Raw genomic sequence first — 20,580 nt, 5'->3', positions numbered from 1 at the left:
TTTTCTAATCTGGATATCTGAGCCCCTTCTTAAACCTCTGGATAACGTCCCATATCCTGACATGACCTCGAGGCCCACCCCTGCTGCGACCCCAGCCTCATCTCTCACCACGCACCCCCAATCTCACGCTCCAACTCTAAAGATCCCTCTTTTAGCAACTTAGGTGCAACGGGTACTTCCTCCCTCCCTCCCTCCCTCTGACCTTTCAGCTTTCCTGAAACTTGTCTCGTTTCATTTTTTTTCCCCCCCCAAATTAGACTTTATTTTTTAGAGCAGTTTTAGGTTCACGGCCAAATTAAGCAGAAAGTACAGAGAGTTCCTATGGACCCCCTACCTCCACGCAGGCACATCCTCCCCCCCCCCCCCCGCTGTCAACATCCCCACCAGAGCGGTACAAATGTTCCAATCAATGAACCTCCAGTGACACACCATCACCCCAAGTCCATAGTTGCACTGGGGTTCACTCTCGGTGTTGTAAATTCTACGGATCTGGACAAATGTGTACTGACACAGATCCTCTGCTACAGTGTCATATAGAATAGTCTCACCACCTTAAAAATCCTCTGTGCTCCGCCTTTTCCTCCCCACCTCCCTGCACAGCCCCTGGCAACCACTGATCTTTTTACTGTCTCCATAGTTTTGCCTTTTCCAGAATGTCATACAGTTGGAATCACACAGTATGTAGCCCTTTCGGATCGGCTTCTTTCGCTTAGTAGTATGAATTTCAGTTTCTTCCATATCTTCTCATGGCTGGATAGCTCATTTCTTTTTAGCTCTGTATAACATTCCATTGTCTGGATGAACCACAGTTTATTTATCCATTCACCTACTGAAGGACATCTTGGTTACTTCCAGGTTTTGGCAACTATGAATAAAGCTGTTATAAATATCCGTGTGCAGGTTTCTTTGTGGAGGTAAGTTTTCAACTTATTTGGATAAATATTCCTTTATTCTTTTTCACCTCGTAGCTCCTACTAATTTCTTAGGACTCTGCTTATTTATAGCCTCGTCCAGGAAGGCTTCCCTAATCCCCCCTCTAGCTTGGCACACATGCCCCCTCTGTACCCCAAAACCCATTATACTTCTCCCAAAACAGCATAAACTATACTGTTGGCTCCTGTCTTCCTTGCTGGTCTTGGGCTCTTCAAGGCAGGGCTCAGGTCTCAGCACACAGTAGGTATCTAACACATGCTGGTGGAATGAATGGGAAATGCTGAGCTGTTATCTGTGGGGAGCACTTACCTGGAAATGAGCTGTCCTGAGACTCCCAGATCTAGTGGTAGCAAAGCCTTCGCTCCAGCTAGCAACACTCTCCTCAACCTTGAAGACTGACTACTCTAACCTTGAAGCATTAGTAGCCGCTTCTAATGCCCCCCAAAAGTCCTCCCAACCTTTTTGTTCTAGACACACTCACAGTCTGGCATATATTTATCTTGCCTTTCTGCTCAGAATGCAAGTACCTGGAGTACCGAGTCAATGTTTTACTGTACTTTCCCCTGTGTATCTCATGGTGTCGAAAATGGCGTCACGCAGTGTGATGTACGTTGTGGCTGAGATTCCGGGCCAGGGTTCATGACCCAACTCTGCCTTCTACTAATAAGGAAATCTTGAGCAAGTTATATTCTCTAAACCTCAGCTTCCTTATCTCATGAAACAATAATAGTGAAATCCATAGAGTCATTGTGAGAATTAAATGAGGTGATACATGTAAAGCTACTGAGTACAGTGATTGGTACATAATAAATATACAATAAATAATAACTATCATGATTCTTACTAATGTGCCAGGTACTGAGTTAGGCGGAGAAATGCAGAGATAAAGGAAACGCGGTTCCTCTTCCCCAAAAGTTTAGAGTCAAGTGAAAGGGCAACTACAGCTAGTAGTTAGGGGACAGTGTAAAAAATAAGGGTGAGTCAGAGGTGCTATGGAACGCAGAAAAGAGGAAGTTCATGCAAGAGGGGCTGGAGGAAGTGACCCCGCTGCTGGGTCTTGAAGGATGAGTAGAATTTAGTCCAAGAGAAGAGCAGAATGAAAGGTATCCTGACAAAAAGAACAGGGTGTTCAAATGGGAGCCAAGCAGGTTCATGGACCACAAGTATTTTAGTGCAGCTTTAAGGGATAGAGGGAGCGGAGGAATGATAGGAGCAGCACCTGGGGAGGTGAGCTGTGGTCTGATCTTAGGGGCCTGAGTATCAGCTTGAGAAATGTGACCTTCAGAAAATACCTACTATGGATGGATGCAGGACGAGATGGACAGTCAGACAGATAGAGGTGTATAGAGATGGACAGGGATGGATGAATGGATGGATGCGAAGGTCAATACAGATGGGAAAATCGCTCTACAGACAGGTGGATAGATCAATGGAAGTATGGGTAGAAATACAGGCAGATGGATGGATATATATATATATATATATATATATATATATATATAGAGAGAGAGAGAGAGAGAGAGAGAGAGAAGTATAGATGCATAGACAGATGGAAAGATGTACATGGGTAGATGGGTGCATGAATGAACGCACAGGTGAATGTATAGAAGAATGAGCTGATGCATGGATGGGTAGATAAGTGCATGAATAAAAGGTTCTAAAGAAGATTGTTTAGAGATGAAGAAGTGGTTAAATGGGCACCTGGAATGGATGAATGAATAGCTGGAGAGGCAGATATGAACTGATGGATGGATGGATGGACGGATGGATGGATGGATGGATGGATGGATGGATGGATGGATGGACGGACGGATGGATGGATGGATGATATAGGGATGGGACGCAGACTAGGGTGGTGCACAAATGGAGGGGTGGCAGAATGGAAGGATAGGGGCATAGAAAGTTGGAGGGGACCAATGGTTGCACGATGGATGTACAGTTAGAGGCTCCGTGGACAGCCACTACCGCCTTGGTTTCTCTCCAACTTTCGAGCCCCACCTACCTTCAAAGTCCACTCGGCCATCCCCATTGAGGTCCACATCTCGGATAATTTCCTCTATGTCTCGGTGTCCCACCTGATGACCTAGGAGTTTCCTCATGGCCTCCCGCAGCTCACTGGTGCTTATCTCTCCATCACCATTGGTGTCAAACTAGAGGGGGTAGGAAGGAGGGAGAAGTAGCTACAATACGGACTATCAGAAGCAGATGGCAAGGTTGAGCTCCCTCTCCAGAGTCACTGTTCCCCTTCCCCAGAGATCTTTCTTTTTCCAAGCTCCTTCCCCTGGTCTGGGATCCAGGGTTCAGGTTTCTTTTCAAATTAGCCATCCTGGGGTTGGGATTCTAACAACCTACCTACACCTTGCCTGTCTACTTACTGCCCATCACTCACCTCTCGGAAAGCATCTCTCAGTTCCTTTACTCCAATCATATCTGCCGTCTCCGCCAGGAGTTTAGGTCCCATTAGTTCCACAAAGTCATCAAAATCCACATGGCCACCCACTGGGGACAGAGGAAAGAGCTAGGTCATCCATCTAACCATTCCCCACCTCTAACTAGGTCTTGTCAACTTCTCCCTGACCTGCCCAGGTCTAAGGTTTCACCAAAAGCCAAATGTTGACAGAGAGGTGACCATCGACAAGTGGTCTGTTAAAGAATGGCTCAGGGGAGTGACCAGGGATTGATGAAGGAAACAAGTCAAGAGGTGGACAGAGGTAGATATGGGAGAAAGAAACATTAGGTCACAGAGACAAGTAAAGAATTTCAGAGGCAGATGGACAGAGACACACAGAAAGGCAAAGAGAGAAGCAGAGGTTCTGGGCGCCTGGCCCACAAGTCTTGTGGTGCAAACGGAAGCTCAACTTCCAACTGGCTCTTTCAGAATGAAGACTTGCTGGGGACCTCACACCCACCTGCTCGCACCAGCTTTCCACCGGGAGACCGACAGGAGTTTGGGAGATAAATGCCCGGCTGGAGAGGTGAGGGTAGGGATATAACTCGGAGGCGGGCTGCTACCCTAACTCCCTGAGTTCCCCAGCAGAGTTAGATTCCCACCAGTGGTAGCTGACAAGAGTGCGCCCTTTGCTGGCTCCTTCTCTTCCCTGTCTCACTTCCCTACTCCCTACCGATGCTTTTTCTTCACCTACCAAATAAAGTCCTTACACTTTCAAATCCTGTCTCAGGCTTGCTTCTGGGAGAACCCAAACTAAGAGAAAAACATAGTAACAATAGCATCTCTCCATTCAACTCGTTCAACTCTCACCGTGTGCCAGGTATTGGGCTGTTTCAAATGCGTTCTCTGATTGACTTTCTCTGCTCCACTCCTTCTGTTACACCCTCATTTTCTGGGGGAGGAAACTAAGGCTCAGAGAGGGTAAGTGGTTTGCCCCAGGTCACAGAGCTAGAAGGAAGTGAGCCCAGGATTTGAAGCCAGGCCTGTCTGACGGCAGAGGGCTGCAAGGGGAAGGACAGAAAGGGCAGGTGCCCAGTGTAAGGACTCACAGTTCATGTTGATCTGTTGGGACAGCTCAATAAGCTCCATCTCGGTGGGCATGTAGCCCATGGTACGCATGCAGTTGCCCAGGTCCCGACAGTTGATGTAGCCATCCTTGTCCTTGTCAAATTCTCTGAAGGCCTCTCGGAGCTCTGGGGAAGGAACCAAAGGTGGATGCGGTCAGAGGTGAGACCTGTAGAGCCTCTGAGGGCAGCGGCAACCCAAGGGTCCACTGGTTAGAGAACCAGGCCGCAGAGCTGCCCAGGACTGCACACTTCTCTGACACCTGGCTCCACAGAGGATGCCCGGCTTCGTCCCAGGCCCTGTCCCTGGAGGCCGTCTCTGCCTCTCTTCCCACCAATCTCCCTTCCCCCAGTTTCCTGGGTGGCTGAGCAACCCTTTCCCTTGAGGGGCCAGGTCTCACCTTCGATCTCCTCTGGCCGCAGTGATCTGTCCTGAAATAAAAGAAAGTGTCCTATTAGCAGCTGCGAGGGGCCAGAGTCACAAAATGTCCAATCTGAGGGCCAAGCAAGTAGCAGCAGGCACTGAGGGGGAAGGGGACGGGGTTGGTGACAGGGCTACAGCAGAGGCATGCCTGGACCATGTGCTTGAGGGGAAAAGGTGCAGCCCCACATCTCCCATAGGCAGGGGAGATGCTGGGGGCCCGAGAGCGCCATCCAGCCCGGGCATGGAACCTCTGCGCCCAGGCCCTTATTCCAGACACAACGATGTGTTGGGGAACAGAGCTGGTCCAGAAGCAAAAATCTGTAAATGAAGCGGGGTCAGCGGGAGGTTACACCAGAGAAGAGGCCTGCAAGGCAATGGGAAAAGAGAGGGGCTGCAGGGGAGAGAAAGCAGGGACCAGACGGGCAGCCCGAGGGTGATGGAGAGGAAGAGGAGGACCCAAGGGTGTGAAGGCAGGATTAGGGCTGTGCCCTGCTTCCTGGGCACTGCCCTACCTTCGCTAATTTGACCCCCATCCTACACTTTGCCCTGTCATGGGACTCAGCATAGGATCCTGGGGGCCGCCAGTGCCTGTGGCGGCTGCCAGGGTCCAAAGCACGCATCTAAAGCCTCAAGCAGCACCCAGGTCTCCTTGGAGAATCAAGGAAACCCTGGGTCTAGGTGTCGCAACAGATAGCAGAAAAGTCTCTAGAGAGCAGGCCCAGAGGACACCTGTGGATGAGGTGCCGGTCGCCCTGGGTCTGCCCAGGAGGAACACGAACTGGCACGAAACGGATGAGCGGCCCAGCCGGACCTGCTCAGTAAGCTCCCAAACTGGTCCACAGGACTTCTCCTCCCCAAATGACACAGCTCTCTGCCTTCAGACAGGAAGAATGCGGGCAGGTGTACCGGCCCTGAGGAAGCGCACACCAGGTGTGGGCATACCTGTCATGAACACAGACATGTGGGTGTGCCACAGTGAGCGTGAGGCATCTCAGCTGTGCACACAGGCTGTTCTAGCCGACAGGGCCCAGGTGTGTAGAGAGACAGCTGCTGCCCACCCACTCCAAACTGGCCCCAGGGCAAAGAACTCTGGCTCCGGAAAATCTGAGACTCTTCTAAAAAGGGGCCGTTAAGCAACATCTTTGGGACAACCAGGTGCACAGAACCCGGTGCTCAGAGTGGCTATATGTGACAGGATAGTGTTGAGAGTGTAGGTATGCTTGGAATGAGAAGGCCACGAGCTGGCAGGTCCTGCGGGTGGCATTCCTAGCTGAGGGCAGGAATCACGGAAGGTATATATGTCTCTGTGAGATGACCATATGGACTTCCACTTAAAAATCCTGTCATGGCGCATAGTGCAAGTGTTGTCACCCCTGTTCCTAGTCAGCCTTGGATCTTGGGTGACCGAAAAGGATGTTTTTTTACAATGCCTACAACTCCCAGTAAGTGAAAATGAGCGAGTAGGCAAGGATGTGTGCGTACACACATGCAGAGCGCACTTACGAGGACAAGTTACTCGGACATAACAAGTCGTTTCCACCCTTCGGGCTCAAGCAGCCCCCCGTTTCTCCAGGACCCAGCTCTGCAAGACTGGAGAGAAATGGGGCGCTGCTGACCCCCACTCCAGCCTCCTCGATACATTTTGCATAGCTAGAATCATGGAGCAGGAAAGCCCTTTGCCATGTGCCTGTGGCTGGAACTAGTTTGTCTGTGTCCTGGTGGCTGGCCCTTGGGTCACACACTCCTCTGTGCAGAGAGGCGGGGGTATGTGTGTGGTGCTCTGAGTAGAACTGGGGACGTCCACTGATGTTGCAGGGAAACCATGAGCACCAACTCGGGGGCTAGGGCTTGGGTGGGAATGGAGCGCATGCGTATCCTTCCTCCCCAGCGTATGCAGTTAGGGAGGAGTCTGGCCTCTGTAGTCAGACGGACTCAACTGCAAAGCCCAGATTTACTACTTCTTAGCTGTGAGATCTTGAAAGGTCCCTGCAGTGATCCACAGTTTCCTCATCTGTAAAAATGGGTTAATACCAGGACCCACCTCACGGGGCCTTTGGGAACATTCCATGAGGCAAGCTATGTAAAGTGTTTAGCATGTGGCAGTCCATAAATGGAACCTACAAACGGTTGTATCTGTAACACCGCCACCATCCCCCTCCTCCCTGTGGCCTTTCAGATCCCCGTAGGAGGCCGTCCAATACAGTAGCCATATGTGGTTATTTCACTTTGAATAGGAATTAAATAGAATTAATATTTCAGATTCTCAGTTGCACCAGCCAGATGTCAAGTGCTCAATAGCCACATGTGGCTTAGTGGCTACTGTATTGGACAGTGCAGATTACAAAATGTTTCTATCATTGCAGAAAGTTCTGCTGGACGGTGCTGTGTGCACTCAGTACTGTCACTGAGAGCACGGGAGGCCCCTGAGTCATACTTTCTGAGTCTGAATCCTGCCTCTGTCACCCGGTAGCTATTACCTTGAGTGGGTTACTTCTCCAACTCAGATTCCTCATCTGTAAAATGGGGATAATAGGACCTACCTCTTAGACTTGATCTGAGTCTTAAACGGGGCAATACACCAAAGCACTTAGTGCAGTGCCTGGCACATAGTAAGTGCTCAAAAATGAATGAATGAATGAATGAATGAATGAATGAATAGAACTGATAAAAACCCAAAGCAATGTTAGCTGCTATTATTTCTTGCCGGTGGAGGTGAACTCACCAGTGCTTTGTAGCCATGAGTGGGAAGTGTGTGGGTCAGATTCGTAGCTGAGGGTTTGAGGTGTATCTGCTGCGGGACACGTACTGCTGTGATCAGAGCTCCTGTTCTATCCAGCAAATCCTCACGCCCTGTGAAGCTAAGCTGAGCCTGGCTCCACTGGGGCCAACTTACGTACAGGCTGCCTGTTCTCAGCGAAGCCCTTGCGCAGGAAAATGCAGGCGGGGCCCAGCAGGTTGTGCATGATGGCACAGTTCTGGGCCAGCGTCAGGAGTGGTCCAGGGAGCTCGCCGCTGGCTGCCAGCCCCTCCTCGCTCGTCTGCACCACCCTGTAGCTGGTCTTCTCCTCTTGGCGCATCTTCAGCCAGCACCAAGCAAATACAAAAGAGAGGCAGGCGTCATCTCCTTGCCCAATGAGCCCTCTTGGCCCCAGCCTGGCTCTTGGTCCTAGAAAGGGATCTCCTCAAGAGAGACCCTTGAGAATCCAACAGCAGGGTTCCGAGATCCCTTGGGATGCACAAGAGTGGGCATCAGATTCATCCAACAGATGCAGTCTCCGATCCTTGACTGAAACAGATGCTCCAGGGAGAGTTGGGTGTGGTACCCACTGTGTACACACACACACACACACACACACACACACACACACACACACGTGCACGGAATCACACACTCACATGCATGCAGAAGCTCAGAGAGAGAAGCAGGTAGCGTGAGGCTTCTGTTCCAACCAATGGGAAGTTTTCATTCAAAGACTAATGGAATAACGTCTTTCTCCAAGATTGTCCCAACATCCCAGCACAATCCTGGGCCTAAGCCCCCATCCTGACTTCTGACCCTACCCCCATTGGATCCCCACTGAAAGGCAGTGAGGACAATCAGAGAGAAACATGGAGAGCAGGCTTAGCTAGTCTTCTAGACTGGAGGTTGCAAACACAGAGGCCATAACTAAATAAATGAAGCTGGCAGGTGTGAGAGGCGGGGCCTGGGGCTAAATGGATGCTGTGCACCCCCTCTGAAGGAGCAGCAATACTTAACTCCAGTCCAACATAGCCAGGCCTTCCGTGTGGGCGAAACAAAGGATGTCTGTGGGTCGGATCCCACCCAGTTTGCGGCCTTGAGACTAGACACTCTGCCACCAGCAAGTCTCCCTTTCCCCCTCCTGCTTTCCCTGGCTCTCTGCCCGGCCCAGCCCACTGACCTCTGGAGGCTGGGGCAGGGACCTTCTCTGCTTACCGAATATAGCTGTGCTCCCAGGCCCTTGCCAACCCAACCTCCTCCCTGATGGTTCCCATGGAGCTATAAAAAGGCAGCACTGCCCACAGACCGTTCCCCTTAGGACAACAGCAGCATCCAGACACAACATTCTATCCCACCCCGGCCTCCCCGGGGTGCCCGGGGCCCCCACAGGGTCCAGAGCTGCATACTCCACCCTTCCATCTTGCGGTACCTCCTCTTCCTGCCAGGTTCCTCTCGCTCAAAGAAGGTCACACCCAGGAGAAGATTTTAACGCCTAGGGGGCAGCCTGTCCTCCTGGGCTGAGAAGCAGAACGACCTGCCCGTCACACCTTGTCCTCCCACATGTCTTCTCCCCAAAGCCCCACACTGTGGGGCTACAGACTAGACTCCCCTCCAACTTCCTAAGCGTCTTCCAGGCCAATAGAGGGGGCAGCAGTATTCAGGTGCCACTCAGGAAGGGGAAGCTACAACTCAGACTCAAGGTGAAGAACCTCACTCAGTCCAAGGCCCAAGTTCAGTGAGTGCAATTTGAGGGATGTCAGACAGACCAAGGGCCATTCTGATTTGATGCCAAATGAGGTTCAGAGCCTTGGCCACACTCACACAGGCTTCTGGGACATGGGCTAGAGTTCAGGGCAAAGCCAGAGAGACCTTCCTGACTGCAGGCTGGTTCTGAGGACGCCTGGGAGCAGACAGTGGCTTAACCGCAGGAAACAATCTCAGGAGATGTTTGTAGAGAAGTAATCTTTTAATTCTAGTGGACTCTCACACACTTGGTTCTGAGTGAGCACAACCCAGGAAGGAGGAGTCAGAAGGCAGCATGGAACTCTGAGGAGCAGTTTAGTCTATTGGTTTTGGACTCACATGGTCTTGGGGACAAATTCTGGCTCTGCCGCTTGCTTGTTATGTGACCTTGGGCAGGTCACTTTACCTCTCCGTGCTCAGTTTCCTTTTCTGTATAATGGGGATAATCATAGCGACACACAGGATCTTTCCGAGAAATAAATGAGCTATTGCATGGTGCCTAGTGCATGGCAAGAGTCATATAAATGGAGTTGCCATGGTGATGACAATGACGATGATGACGATGATGGTGATGGTGATACGACTTAAGAGATGCTGGGTGCCAGAAGGCATTTACTTCTGGCTCCAGAAGAAGTGGGAGAATATTTGCCAATCAGGAAAGAAGCGAAAAGGATGGAGAAGAATTTTCTCCCACGAAGAATGAACTAGTGGTGGCTGGGGAATTTCCACTGCATCTCTTGATCATAATACTGCCTGGCACCAAGTTGCCCCGGGAAGCTGCTGTTCTTCCCCGGCCAGTGATGGCACCTGACAGCCCAGTCCTGCTCCGCTCAGAGCCTGGAGCAGGTCTCCTCTCGCCATTACCAGTTCCTCAGCTACCACTCAGGAAGCCAAGTGGGCAGCCACCCACAGGCTGACAATGTCTCCTGGCACTGAGGGGACGTCTCCTGAGTGTGGCATGGCAATAGGATGTCCCAGGATGCCCCACGACCTCACAGCTTTCTAACAACACAAGCTGGCCAAGTGGATGCAGGTCACGGCTCCTCTCACTGAAAGGTGTCCAAGGAGAAGTCAAATTAACATGCATTTGGTGAGGAGGGAGAGGGGACTGCCTCAGTCAGTGGGAATTTGGACCAGATGACGTGTAAGGTCAGATTCAGAAATCTATGAATAACATTTCTGACAGCAGGAAGAAGAGAATGGCAAAAATAAAAATAAAATACCAGCTCTGGATTCACACAGACCAGGGTTTAAAATCCAAGCTCGGTGTCCGGTCGGCTGTGCGACCTTAGGCAAGCTTTCCTCTCTTAAGACCAACTCCTTTCTCCATAAAATAGCTAAGAGAACTCTTCGGTGGAAAAGAGAAAATGAGATAACAGAAGCTGGAGACATTGTAGATATTCAGGAAAGAGCGATTATTATTTTTATAAAAATATTACATTACATGTGGTGAGTTAAGTTTTAGAATCTTCGGTCTTAGTCCATGATCTCAAAATCTCTATTTTCCTTTTTCTCCACCCCCCTGCTCAGAAAACCCAGAGTGCAAAAATTGTGATTGTGATGACAATACGACTAGCTACCCTTTGTTGAGTACTCTATTCCAGGGAGAGCGCACCACTCTTTAGTTTTCACAATCGCCTCACTTTATAGTTCTCACAAGTATTTCCGCTTGATGGACAAAGAACTGAGGCGCAGAGAGGTCAAGTAACTTGCCCAAGGTCACATGGCTGGAAAGAGGAGACTTGAGAAATCTGATTCTTTAGCACTCTGCCATGTAAAGGAAGATGGCTGGGGTGGGACCAAAGGGCAATTCTTGTTTTTAAATTCACCTCTTCAAGCTCCAGACGGAACCAGGGAAAGGGTTTCACCCTGTGATCCTCTAAACTAATTCAGATCAGTTTCTGCCTCTCTGCAACAGCGGGGAGGCCACTTCTGGTGCAAAAGACTCCCCTAAGAAGATGACGGATGATGGGGGAAGGATGCACAGAAGACACAGTCAACCCTCAGAAGGATCCAAGGAACAGCGAAGATTAAAAGGAATTTGATGTGAGCAGCTTAGCTAAATGAGGAAGACGATGAGCAGAAAAGCTCGAAATGTCCTAAATTGAGATGCTCTCAAACTGACATAGGTGGTAGATGGGGTCGGGGGCAGAGGGGCCATTAACTAATCTGAGACCTTGAGTAAGTCACTTGACCTAAGTGGCAATTAAGTTCCTTATTTGGAAAAAGAAAGCACCGCAAGAAAACATCACTATCATTCCTTCTTCCTTTAATAATATCTGAGTTTCTTCTACAGCCTGACCACAGAGGGCTAGGAATACAGGTAGAGCCCACTTGAAGCAAAACCCTCTAGATGAAAGTCCAGGCTTGCATGAAAGATGCATTAGAGGTGATTATTTGCCTTTCAAAAGAAATTCTTGCAAGAGGATATGATCCTGGTATATAAGCAACAAATCTACTACAGAAAGTGACATACAGACACCTTTGCTCAACATCCTATTTATTAATGGAAACAATTCTGGTCCCTGAACCAGTGTGGTCCAAGTTGAGATTCTCTGACCTGACTTAAGAATTAGGGAGGGTAGAAAGGGGATACTCTGCTTGCCTTCTTTCAGTAGCCACAGGGTCTGCTTCAAAACCCACCACTCTGAAGGCTTAGAGACCACCAGAGACCCTCAAAGGAGGTGAATGAGCCCCCAGCCCTACTGCTGAGGAGCCTTAGCAGCAACAGGGACAAAGCTCAGCTCAGCGCAAACCTCTTCTGATCCAGCTCAAAGGGGTTTGTCCACTCTGACATCCTAAGGAGCCATGCTTTTCATTTTACATCCCAGGAGCTATGCAGTTCTTTCCCGAATCTTGTACGAATTCCCAAACACAGTCCCCCATGCAGCTCCAACTCTCAACTTCAGCTCGGAGCCTGGGACACAGAAGGGAGGGAATCTGGAAGTAGGAAACAGGAAAGCAGCTCCAGACAGAACCCACACGAAGGGTGGCGAGCTTCAGAAGCCCGCCTTTTCCACGCCCAACACCTGGGACGGATGGGAAGATGCCCCCCAACCCCCCCTCCCCACGCCCCAGGTCTCAGAAACATACCTTCCTTGAGAGATTTCTCAGTGGAGACTTGACACAGTTCCCCATCCTAAGCTGAGGCAGCCCCTCTGAGGATCCCCAGGTCCATGAAGGAGGCTCCTGGGGACTAGGAGACCTTAGTCCCTGTTACCGCCAACCCCAGCCTCTCTCTGCCCCGCGCTCTTCCTCCAGGACTAATCGGAGTCCTCTCTCTTGTGCGCGTGCTCTCTCACTCGTCTGCCTGCTCCTGCTGATTTTTTTTTTTTTTTTTTTTTTTTTTTTTTGTGGATTGTGTGTGTGGGTTTAACTTTCTGGGCACTTTCTTAAGGAGATGAAGGCAGGAGGGGCGCATGCAGGGCACAGAGAAAATAGCCGGGAGAGCTGATGGCAGAGGGCAGCCAAGCTGGAGAAGGCTGCCGGATCATCTCCATCAGATTAGTGCTCAGGCCTCTCAGTCTAGGGCTCAGGCTCATTCCAGTTCCCTCGGTCCCTCCCCGCCCTCCCACTGGCTGCCAAATCTGCTAGGGAGATTGCCTCAGGGCAGGGGGCCTAGAATGACAGCTGCGGCTGGGAATTAGGCCAGCAGACCTGGAAGGAGAATCGGGCTAGTTTGGGTTCCCAAAGCCAGGGTGCCTCCCAGCTCCCAGCCTTGTGTGCGTGCACACACACACACACACATACACACACACACACACACACGCACACACATGCGTACACAAGCACACAGGGACGAACGCACATTCTAATTGCCCCCTGGCAATCACAGCTGGCGTGAGAGCAAGCGGCTCCATCTGAGGGCCTGGGATATCTTGTGACGTTGTGACGTCTCCATCACGCTCCATTTTTCACACTTGCCTCGTCATTGAAATGGGATGAGGCTCCAGGGACTGGAAGCACAGCTGAGCCGACCGCAGTGATCAGTTCCTTCTGCTTGCTCCCTTCGCCAAGTGCTCTCTCCAACCGAAGGGAAACCGAGAGGGCCCTGAGGGACCCATGATGGAGGCAGTGCTGGCACAGAGGGAGTGAGCGAGGGCTGCGAACCTTCTCCTAATCCTCTGCCTAATCTTCAGCGAGAATTTTTCACCGGGCTTCCTTGGGGTGCAGAGAAGAGAGGCCGCCCTTTGCGAAGTGGTCTTCCAGGTCCCATGACTGGAACTTTGTAGGCGACTGGCTCTTCTTCATCCCTCCGGGTTCCAGCTTTGAAGTGAATTCATCTCGAGCCTCAGGTGATGTGAGACCTAGAGCCTCAGCCAGATGACCCTGGAGAGGAAGTGCCGGGTTCCTTGCTCCCAGCTTTTCCCAGCAGGGGGCACCAGAGATAGGTCAGGAAGCCGAACGTAGCCCCTGATGGCAACAACCCTTAACATGCGTCGCATCCCTGAGTTTCCAGTCCAGAGAGGCTCCTCTCCCAAAACTTTTTGCCCAGTTGTGGGTGGCTGGTTAGAACTCCCATTAGAGAAGATGGGTGGAGTCGCTGCCCAGAAGGTGCTACAGGCTCGCTGCCAGGGAGCTGGGGAAGGAGGTCCCTGGAGAGCTCTTGATGACAGTGCTGCTGCTGACGACATCGGAATGGTTTAGTCTGGGGAGTTATTCAGTAACTTTGTTCCGGCCAAACCTCCAGAGGGGAATATGGAGAAGGGCACCGCCCCCCGCCCCCCCCCCCCGCCCCGACAGAGCGGGGAGACTGGGTTGTTGTTGCTGCCTAAAGGGCAGGAAAGGGGGTGAAGACAATGGAGAGCTGGAATTGAAAGAGTGGGCAGCCAACTTAAGTGCCTTCTTCAAAGCCACGTTCCTCAGAAACAGAGCACGAAGCGGCATCTCCAGGGGCTGGGGTGAGAGGTCAGAGGTCAGGGTCATGAGGAACAGCAATGGACTCAGATGAATGAGAAGTATCTGCAGGCCTGGGGTCGAGTCCTGGCTCTGCCGCCTTCTGACGTCTCACAGTTCAGAGCTTCAGTTTTCTTGCCTGGAAAATGGGGCTTCCTCCCTCTCTTGCTTATAATGCGTATGTGGGAAAGCGCATGGCACATAACAGGTACTCTATAAGTAATCATTAACATGGAAAAAGAGAAGTACCCTTTGTCCAGTGTTCATGTGCCAGGCACTGTGCCTGGCTCTAGAAATCCTGTGAGCAACAGGATAAATACGGTCCCTGCTTTCAGGGAGCTTACATTCTAGCAGCTGGGCAAGAGATATTAAAGAGCGGGGAATATACATTTAATTACATTTCAGGTAAATGCTATGAAGGGGAAACAAAAACTCTGAGAACTCTGAGGCAGAGGAATCTCACTTATTCCAGGGGGATCAGGAAAGACTTGTAGACCGAAGCTAGAAAACTGACCATCTGTAGACTCTTTTGAAAAGCCAGGATTCACCAGCGACCTCACTGGAGGGGAGATGGGTCAGGCTTCAGGTACAAACCTAATTCACACCAACTTACACAGGTAGATACATAAAAAGGCAGCACAGTATAAAGCAGAGATTCTCAATGCTGGCTGCAGCTAAGACTCACTGGGGAGCTTCCCCAGAGATTCAGACTTATTAGAAATAGGTGGGCTCTGGACATTGGTGGTGTCGAGTACTCCAGGAGCCTCTAACCTGCAGCCAGTGTGGAGAACCACTGAATCAGAGGCTAAGGGCTTGGAATGCAGTCAGACAGACTTGGGTTCAAATCTTACCCAGCTGCCTAGCATCTATGTGACCTTTAGGACATGTTCATTTTTCTGAGCCTCAGTTTCTTTCTTTATAAAATGGGTCCTCTAGTAACCCTTTCCTCAATAGGGCTCTTGTGAGCAGTTAATGAGATAATACATGCAAAGGGCTTGGCACAGTGTCAGGCGCCTTCTAGGTCTTAAAGAGTGGGGGGGGGGGTATGGTCTCCATTCTCTCAGCAGGACATCCACTCAGACCTGGTGACTCCTGCCCCCTGCAGGCCAGCCCAGAACACAGCACCCACTTGTCGACCTTGGGATATGCCTCTGTCCTTGGAAATAGAAGACAGAAGACAGCAAAACCAGGCCCCTATGGAAAAGTCACGCACTTTGAAGAAACCTCATCCTTCTTCAAGAAAGCTTGAGGCTTAAAGGCAGCAAGAGATTCAGGGATTCAAACCCAGAGCTTGCTTTAGCTATTTTGAGCTTGGCAGGTCCCTGGGAGCTGGTGGTCCTAAATGACAGGGGTAACCGGTGATCTGGAAGTGGCAGTTGGCAGAAAATTTTTAAAAGGGCTGAATGGTGGGGGCTTCTCGAAGGAGCAAAGCACGTCGCACGGTCCTACCTCCCCATCCCCACTCACTGCGGCAGCAGCCCCACGCCACCCCCACCCCCCTCAAGCCACACTTTGAGCTCTGGAATGGAATAATAGGATCAGAGAGATGAGAAGGATAAACCCATTGCTGATTATTCCTGATTAGGAGCGAGGCTGCCTTCAGTGGCCCTGATCAGTTCTATCACTAGCATTTGAACTTGGATGGCAGCCCAGTGCTAAGACACTCAGGGAAAGCTAGGTCTTAACCTGAGAAGTGTTTTATGGAGGCTTCTGACAAATAGGAAACATACTTAGGTCACTTCCAAACCAGCATGGTGTGGCACAGGCAGGTTGGTCAGAGATAGGCAGACCACATCACAGCTCTCTGTGACTTTTGGACAAGCCACTTCCCCTCTCTTGAACCTGTTTCCTCATCTCTAAAATGGAGGAAGATAATGCTACCTTCACAGGTTGCGGTGAAGATGGTGAGAAGATATTTTCTCAATTGTTTAGTGGGCTCTAGACTGAGGTGTCAAATACCCTTGTTGCTTCCCCAAAACAGCCAGAGGCAAACACAGATATCCCCAGGGACTTCCTATGATTGACGTTAACCACAGACTGACCTTCCCCTTCCCCTTCCCCTTCCCCAGACCCCAGAGGAAAGGCAATAGGGGCTCCCAGCCCTTTCAGCGAGCTGTCGGGAGACACTCGTAGGGATAGGGAGACACTTGGTGGGGCAAGAGTGAGTATTATACACAGCCCTCATCCTAGGAACGTAGGTCCGGTGTGATTGAATCTGTTAGGAGCCAAACGCTCATGGTCTCTCTCCCCTATCTAAACTATAGGAACTAAGAAAGCCCTGCACTCCAGAGGCTGGAGATACAAGTCATTTACTCATTGACTCACTCATTAGTATATAGGATCACAGTGATCCCACTATGTGCGAAGCAGTTTGGGAATTGGATAGCCTACCCAAATCAAAAGAGATGTCTCTAAAGCTAGGAAAAAAAATAAAAACATAGGGCAGAGCTGTTTGTTTAATTCACATTTGCCTCCTCTACAAGAGTGTTTCTTCCTAAACATAGGGTAAGGAGCAGAAAGACTGTTTATAAAATAGTTTTCCAAGGCCCAGTGCCAAGAATTGCCCCAAGTCATGCCTATTCTGAATTAATTTCTGAGACCACATCTTCTCTCTAGGCAGCTGGGTGGCATGTCCATAGCTGGCCATCAAGAGAGTACGAGGGAAGGTCCTTTTTCATTCAGCTCCTTCCTTTAATGGCCTTCCTCATTTGGCTCAGAGACAGCTTTCAAAGTACCTTACACAGGCTCTCATTCAGACAATTATTATATTAAGAACATTAATGAAGGTTGCCCTTTTTCCAGCACCCACTCTGAACTAGATCATTTCATATCCTTAATCTCGGATAACCCTCATAATAACTCTGCAAGGTAGTTTTTGTCACTCTCATTTCTTGGATGAGGAAACCCAGACCAGAGAGAGAAAATAAGAGGCCCAAGGTCACAGCAGTGACAGAGCTGAGACTGGAACCTGCAGCTCCACGATCTCCTAAGCCACTGTTCCATGCCTTAGCATTAAAACCACACTGTCTCCCTGCAAACAGTAAGGATGCTCTGTCACTAAAAGAATCCTAATTTCTCTTTCCTCTAATGCAGGAGTCTACTTTGGTACCTTCAGTGTCACTTTGAACACTGGTTCTCCCTGACTCTATTACAAATGGTCTTGGTAGTTAATCAATAACAACAACAACAACAATAATTATAACTAACATTGTTAGAGCCTTTGCTCTGGGTCACACACTGGGCCAAGTTCTGTACATATCTCCATATCTCGTTTAATCTCCCCAAAACCAACTGGGGCCCTATGATTATCCCTATTTTGCAGATATAGAAACAGGCTGAATGAGGTTAAAAGATTCACTTATGGCTAAAAAAATAAACTTGGGAGAGATGAAAAAAAAATACTTCCTCAAGGTTAATATTTTATCCTAAGCAGATCCTATCTGAAACTTTCTGTATTTAGAACCCCCGTGCCCTTCTCTTGGTCCTGACTCTGTCTCCAAGGACAGAAATCTCAGTGCAAAAAGAAGGGAAGGAAAGACTGATTACAGCTTGTCATAGGAGACTGGAAACTCTGATACAAAGTCCCAGGCCAGATTTTGTTGTTCATGCAACTCCCTTAGAGATTTCAGCAGGAAGCCCGAATGGAATGCACTGAACTTTAAAGAAAAAGTCAGCAGCTCCAGAGGTAAGAGCTTCCAGAGGGAGGTAGTAAATATTTGATGGGACCTTCTAGCCCTTCCTGACTCAGGTGACTCTGGTGACATTTTAGAACACTGGGCTGGAGAATATTCTTTATTTAATGGCTGAAAAAGAAGAGAAGGAGGAAAATCAGGTAGCTGAGATACTCTGACCTCACAAAGGGCCCACGCAGGCAAATTCTGCAAGACTGGAAAGAAAGGGTTCTTTTTCTAGGAACAAAGTTAGATCACTAGCAGACTAAATAACTAGAAAGTATGTGACTGTGGGCCAATGGCCTACTCTTGCAAACTGCTAAATTGTAAGCTCCAAACCATCCAGAACCCTAGCTACCTTGTTCTCGCTTGTCTCCCTAAAGCCAAGCAAATGCATGAGCAAAGTAGATACTCAAAAAATTTTTTTTAATAAATGTATGAATAGGTGTCACTGATTCAAAATACAGCATTCCTTTTGCAATCCAGACCCACTCTACAGACCACTGCTGCTCTAAACACCCTACACGTCCTCACTAATACATAAGCCACTGCAGTGAACTTCTCCCTCAACACATTATCGCACTAACTCTCACAGCTCTGCATCCAAATCTCTACACTGGAGAACTGTTTCCAGCTAACTCGGCTAACGAGGGCTCCCGGCAGGAACAAAGCCATACACGGCTGCCCTATCACAGCAGCCCCGTGCAACCCAAATCCATGTGCAGTTGCCTTCACGTCAGACCTTGACGGGCATCAGCCACTGAGGAGTAGTTTTTTGAAAAGGAATTTGCAGATCTGAAGCAAAACACACACGGCCTCCCTGGAATTCTGATCCAGCATGGCAAGCCAGGAGCTTAAAACAGCTTCTTTACACTACATCCAAGCACAGAAATGCTTGCACCCACCCCCCGCACACCATGCAAACGCTCTGATCAGACCTCCGCATCATACCCCTCCTTGGCTGCCGCAGAACTGTCTCAAAGCTGTGCCAGTGAGTTTGACTTAATTATGGACTCAGACCTGGAGGAAATCCTGGCTTTGCTCAGGAGTTCACAGGTTCCTTTCTGCTGAGCCTCTCTCCCCAGCAGCATATCCCGAAACTGCAAACCTGGATTATGGGCTGTTTTTAAAGGACAGCTGCCCAGCTGCCTGGGACCCTTGAGAGAAAGGCCTAGAGAAAACCAAAGGAGCCATTGGTGATCCCTTAGTGACCTTTCTGATCTTAGAATGCATGCCAACTCAAACGAGGGTTTGCTGGATGTTATTTCACGTCCTGTGACTCGCGACTGCCCACCTGCCATCCTAATGGTGCCCCTGGAATGACAACCTTCTTAAAACGCCTCAAAGTTCCAGTCTGAGCAACAGCTCTGTACAGTTCCTTCATGCCTACCCCGACACTTCTCTCTTTTCACATTTTAGCTCTCGGAACTTTTCCCAGGTTTGGGGGCATCACAGGCAATGGTTAGTGTCCTTCATCCGCAAGCAAGGCTGTGTGCCCGGTGGTTCCCACTCTTGACCCTAGGACTTCAAACCCATTGCTTTCTTGGGTCGCTCACTGGTTGGAGGTCTTGGCCAGAGGCTAGAGGAGTGGATTTGGGGCCACCTGCTCAGAGCGCCCCTCCTTGACCCCTGCAAATTTCCAGGCGGCTTGTGGAGGTCAACCCCTTCCAGGACTGGCCCATTCTGGCCGACGGAGGGAGGCTAAGCGGTGGTGCCTCGCCCAGAAGAGGCCCGGAGCGTGGACAGCGCACAGGGTGCTGAATCAGGCACGGGGGAGGAGCGCGGGCTAGGGAGCAGAGCTGCAGGAGGACCAGGGGGAGCGTGACCCCGGGGTCTGCAGGCAGCAGGAGGACGGCTGTGGGTGTTCAGCCGCGGCAGGGTCCCGAGCGCCTCTCCAGCAAGCACGGACGGGAGGCGCGGCCCTTACCTGGCCGAAGGCGGAGCTGAGCATGGGGCGCAGCCGGTGGAGGAACGGGTCTGCCTCGGACGCGGCGGCTGGAGCAGAGACCCCGCGACCCGGGGCTCGCAGGGAGCCCCGGAGGCCAAGTGCCGGGGACAGCCCCCGTTCCTCCCCGTCCCGCCCTCGGGCCGGCGGCAGCGGCGACGGGGGCGAAGGTCGGGACGCCGGGGTCGGCAACGCCTCCCGGGGCCTGCAGTGCGCCTGGGGGAGCCCGCGCCGGCTCCCCCGCGCGCCCTCCTCTCGCGGCGCCGGCCGGCACAGGGGCCTCCGCGAACTGGGGTCCCCGGACGGCGGCGGCGTGCCCGGGCAGGTGCCGGGCGGACGGCGACTAGGCAGCCTTGGCTCCCGGGTAGGGCCGTGGCGGGGAACCCGGCTGCCCCCGCTTGTCGCCGCCGCCTTCAGCAGCGACGTCTTGGACTCGCTTTTGGCGATGTGCGAGCTCATCGCGGTGGGGCCCGCGCTCGCATGGCCCGGCAGGGGCGGCGCGGTGCGGCGCGGCGCGGAGCCCCCGGCGGGCAGAGAGCGGGGCGCCCTGCGGGAGCCAAGCCCAAGGATGCGCTGGAGGCGGGCGCCGTACCCCGGCCGCTTAAATGCGGCCCCGTCGCCGCCGCCCATGTGACAACGCAGCCTCTACGCCCGGAGCCCTGAGTTCCCCGGCGGCTGGCGATGCAGATCTGGAGGGGCCGCCGACTGTCCCCGG

The 20,580-nt window shown here is 51.2% G+C and overlaps 1 protein-coding gene across 5 annotated transcripts in view; it reads right to left on the bottom strand.

Moving 5' to 3' along the window:
- The window catches only part of CABP1 (calcium binding protein 1), a 49,064-nt gene that overhangs the window by 634 nt on the left and 27,850 nt on the right, over positions 1-20,580 (bottom strand). The window contains exons 1-6 of one of the 5 annotated variants that reach the window (XM_016127169.2): positions 12,447-15,720; positions 7,768-7,947; positions 4,848-4,878; positions 4,432-4,575; positions 3,323-3,432; positions 2,936-3,083 (exon numbers count right to left, since the gene is read on the bottom strand). In XM_016127169.2, the coding sequence (XP_015982655.1) occupies positions 2,936-3,083; positions 3,323-3,432; positions 4,432-4,575; positions 4,848-4,878; positions 7,768-7,947; positions 12,447-12,491 (658 nt within the window). In that variant the 5' untranslated portion in view covers positions 12,492-15,720. The other 4 variants (XM_016127170.2, XM_016127168.2, XM_016127171.2 and 1 more) reach the window with 4 other exon arrangements.

The sequence above is a fragment of the Rousettus aegyptiacus genome, unplaced genomic scaffold, assembly GCF_014176215.1.
Source record: "Rousettus aegyptiacus isolate mRouAeg1 unplaced genomic scaffold, mRouAeg1.p scaffold_m13_p_5, whole genome shotgun sequence".
In the NCBI taxonomy this organism is placed as follows: Eukaryota; Metazoa; Chordata; class Mammalia; order Chiroptera; family Pteropodidae; genus Rousettus; species Rousettus aegyptiacus.
The sequence above is the reverse complement of the archived record's forward strand: the minus strand, read 5'-3'. Positions and strand labels throughout refer to the sequence as shown.